Below are 4,126 nucleotides of genomic sequence, written 5' to 3' on the forward strand. Positions count from 1 at the left end.
AGCAGCTGAGGTTCCCTGATGGCCAAGTGGCCCCCAAGGGAGTGTGCAGGCATGCTTCATAAAGGCAGTTGCCTCCCTATCTGAACAGATACTGCCTGCTGCCTGCACAATATCTCTGATGACTCCTTGTCCTTTACCGTGAAGACCTCTGGTGTCAGCGGCTCCTCTTCTAGCAGGAATTGGGTATGTTAGCAGGTTTCATTATCTTTAAAATGCAAAGAGAAGGGTAAAGGCTGGAAGCTGGGTTTTTTGCAGATGTTCTGTGCAGCAGCAGAGGACTCAGCTGGGCTGTCGGGGTGACTCAGTGACAGGGCTGGAGGGCAGGCAGCATTAGGTAGCTTGGGAACCCCTCCCTTACATTTGCCCATGCTCCACGGTGGGCTATTCAAGCAAGAGAGAAGTCTTACATTGAAAGTGACCTCAAAGTGTTAAAACCCTGATGCCCCAAGTCAGGGTTTCTCAAGGAGTCTCATTTCTAGAGGTGCCGTGTGATCTGGACACAATCCTGCCAGGGCCTGAGCGAGATGAGACCCCACAGAATATCAGTGACTAGTTCCCAAATTGCCTCAGGTTTATTTGCTGCTGGAAATTTTATCAACAAATGCATTTTCAAAGTTATTATTCTCTGGATCAATTGTGAACACAGGAATTCAGAGCCGCCTTGCTCTGGGGAAAAGATCTGGTAGGGCTTATTTCTGTTTCCTGACTGGCTGAGGGCTTCAACATTTCTGCCCTCTTTACTGCTTAATGTTTTTTATGTTAGAAAGTATGTCAAAAGTATTCCACATACTGTGTGCAATGGGTTTGTGCTATTAACTCTTTGTTCAGTGAACAGTTGTGTGATACTGTCTCCTGGTAAGCGACCAGAATTTGTTTCTAACACTTATATTCAGGGTCGTGCATTCAATCACTCTGCAAGACTTGTACAAGACTTTCCAAAAAGTCCCGAGAGAACAGAACTGCTGGTCTGTGTTTAAGCAAAGACTGCAGCTGAAAGGTGAGTGTAATAGTGGTTGTATGTAATTTATGCCATCTTCTCTTACAGGAGCAGGGCTGAAGTAACTAGCACACTCAACTGGATATTAGTGTAAACCTAGCGTTTGCATATTCACCCACTTGTGACACCATCCCCTCCTCTGCCCAGCTGAAGTAACTGTCTGTTTTAACTGGTAACTTACCAAAAAATATCTACAGAGATTTGCATGGGGACAGGATGCAGGTCCTGTGAGGATGATGGGAAGCTTGTAGGATGATCAAATTCTCTGGAGTCAGGCTACACTGGCCAGGCCAAGCACTTCAGCTTCTCATGAAGGGATTCTTAGGGTCAGAGTGTATCACCGGGAACCTTAGTTAAGGGAAAATTAATAAAGCCTGGTTCTCAGGACTGGCTCCTGATTTTCTGCCACACGAAGTGATAGGAAAAAAAAAAGCTGATCGGCGGCACTTTGGCAGCAGCTCAATAGTGCCGCTCCATTCTTCGGAAGCAGTTTGGCTGCGGGTCCTTTGCTCCCTCTCTTCCACTTCGGCGACAATTCGGCGGTAGCTCAAAGAGGAAGAGGGGGACTGAGGGACCCGCTGCCAAATTCCTGCCAAAGATCCGGACAGGCCGCCCCAATAGCAGACGTAGAGCTGCCCCTTTGTATTGGCTGCCCCAAGCACCTGCCGGTTCTGATCAAAATTCCACATGTAAATCTGGAATAATGCAGTGGAAGTGATTTTATTGAATTAAGAACCTGGACCTAAGAATTTATCCCATGTACTGCAAGCAGGCAGTGGCATAATTTGAACTCACAGGAGTGGAGCAAATAAAGAATATATATAATGAGGCAATGAAGCACATTTCTAAATAGCTTCAGTGCAGGACAGAAAAATATAATGACCATTTTCACCACACACTTGCCATGTGTTTATACACCTGTCATGGTACAATGGGCCACACTCAGAAGTTAAGAGTCAGAAAGGCTGTCTGTGTGAAGGTCACAATTGTAAAATCGCACAGTGCTTGCCTAGCTTGCAGAACTCCCAGCAACAATATATCGAAGGGGCCAAGAGCTTAGCAGGATTCAAAGAGAGATAGGATGTTTATATGGGTAACCAGAAAATTACAGTCATGAGGATTTTTAAAAAAAGAGTCTTGGAAGGGATATACACTTCCTTGATTCACACAAAATATGTCTAACTAGTAGGTGTCAGGGGGAAACTTTCCTTGGGAGCAGGTTATTCATAGCTGCCTATTGCAGGGCTTCTTCTACCTTCCTCTGCAGCATCTGGAATTGGCCACTGGATATTGGGCTAGATGGACTGCAGGTCTGATCCAGTCTGGCAGTGCCTGTCTTCCTATCCTTGGATCCAAGGATATGTTTTTGCTGATCTTCACTGAGCTTCTGGGAGTCTCTAGACTTGCTCTGAGAGTAGAATGATGTCTCGCTAAATAACATCTAGTCCCCTGTTCTTTCTCCTTTCAGGAAGGAAAGTTCAGAACTCCTCAAACCTGCCCAGTACATTATGTCAGCTGAGAATGACACCAACTTCAACTCTGCAGTGTTCCTTCTCAGCGGGATACCTGGACAGGAGGATGTCTATCTCTGGATCTCTATCCCCTTCTGCTTAATGTATGTTATTTCAATAGTAGGAAATTCAGTCATTCTGTTCATTATAAAAATAGATGCAAGCCTCCATGAGCCCATATACATTTTCCTTTCCATGTTGGCCGTCACAGACCTTGGCTTATCAATAGTCACCATACCGACGATACTGGGCATATACTTGTTCAACTCTAGGGAGATCAGCCTCCATGCCTGTTTTGCCCAGCTGTTCTTCATCCACTTGCTTACAAAATTTGAATCCTCTGTGTTGTTGCTGATGGCCTTTGACCGCTTCATCGCAATCTGTAACCCACTGAGATATGCTACCATCTTAACTCCACAGAGAATAGCCAAGATGGGACTGGCGTTTATGCTAAGAGGAGTGGTCGTTATATTCCCACTCCCTTTTCTCCTGAAACGGTTCCGATACTGTCGAGACAATGTCCTCTCCCATTCCTACTGCGTGCACCAGGAGGTCATGAAGATGGCTTGTTCGGACATCACAGTCAACAGTATGTATGGATTGTGTACTACACTCTTAACAGTGGGGTTGGACTCGCTGCTCATCTTCCTCTCTTATGTGATGATCCTCAAAACAGTGCTGAACATCGTGTCCCAAGTGGAGTGCCTCAGGACCCTGAACACCTGCATCTCCCACCTCTGTTCCGTCCTGCTCTTCTATATGCCAGAAATTGGCCTGGCTGTGACACACAGATTTGAGAACAGCTCTTCTCATTTGCTTCAAATGGTCCTGGGCTACTTCTACCTGCTTGTCCCACCCCTGATCAATCCAATCGTGTACAGCGTGAAAAGCAAACACCTTCGTGAGAGGATAATCAGGGCATTTGTGAAGTGAAGGGTCAGTTCATTACTCGTCTCCAGGGCTGGACACACAGGAAACAAAAAACACAGTCACCTATTCCATGCTGGATCCTCTTCCCCTGAGGTTCCTCCCTCTGTCATATCTCCAGGCCGGAAGCCAGAGTCAGGCTGTGGTACGAGCTGCCCAGAGAGCCAGAGCCACTGTGAGGCGCCCCAGACCCTCTACATTTTACACCCCCACCCAGGATGTACAACTCAGGGAAAGTGGAGAGTCCAGGGTTCCCCACAGCAACCTGTGCTGCTGGGGCAGCTCTTACTATGGCCCAAGTCTGGCTTGGCTGGGAGGCGGAGCATCAGAGGAAGTGGAGGAGCAGGGGGCAGGGCTTAGAGGGAAGAGATGGGATGGGGGCGGGGCTTCAGGGGAAAAAGAGGAATAGTGCTGTGAGAAGTTTGAACCAATGCTGGACCCAGCTAGCAGGGTGGTGGGGGACTCCTGAGTTAAGGAGGAGGATAGGGCTGGGGGTTAGGAGACCTCGTGTTTTGGAGAAGACTGAATTAATGTGACCCCAAAGAGGGGGCTCCTATTTTAAGTATCCCAGGCTGAGAGTCAGTCATTGCAAGGACCTGAGAGAGAAGCCCAGCCCGCAGGCTGCTCTGAACTCTGCTCAGGTAGAGGGAGAACAGGCCAGCGAATCAAATCCCTGTAACTGGCTCCTTGC

At 47.6% G+C, this 4,126-nt stretch overlaps 1 protein-coding gene across 1 annotated transcript; it reads left to right on the forward strand.

Moving 5' to 3' along the window:
- The first annotated feature begins 2,472 nt into the window (after positions 1-2,472).
- Positions 2,473-3,441, forward strand: LOC127037313 (olfactory receptor 51G2-like). The gene has a single exon (XM_050928904.1). The coding sequence runs from the start codon at positions 2,506-2,508 to the stop codon at positions 3,439-3,441; it is 936 nt and encodes a 311-aa protein (XP_050784861.1). The 5' UTR covers positions 2,473-2,505.
- The last annotated feature ends 685 nt before the right edge of the window (positions 3,442-4,126 follow it).

Source organism: Gopherus flavomarginatus, chromosome 1, assembly GCF_025201925.1.
Source record: "Gopherus flavomarginatus isolate rGopFla2 chromosome 1, rGopFla2.mat.asm, whole genome shotgun sequence".
NCBI lineage: Eukaryota > Metazoa > Chordata > Testudines > Testudinidae > Gopherus > Gopherus flavomarginatus.

Excerpts from the sequence above, each read along its gene's own strand:
- LOC127037313 (XM_050928904.1), top strand. The coding sequence starts at position 2,506 with ATGTCAGCTGAGAATGACACCAACTTCAACTCTGCAGTGTTCCTTCTC.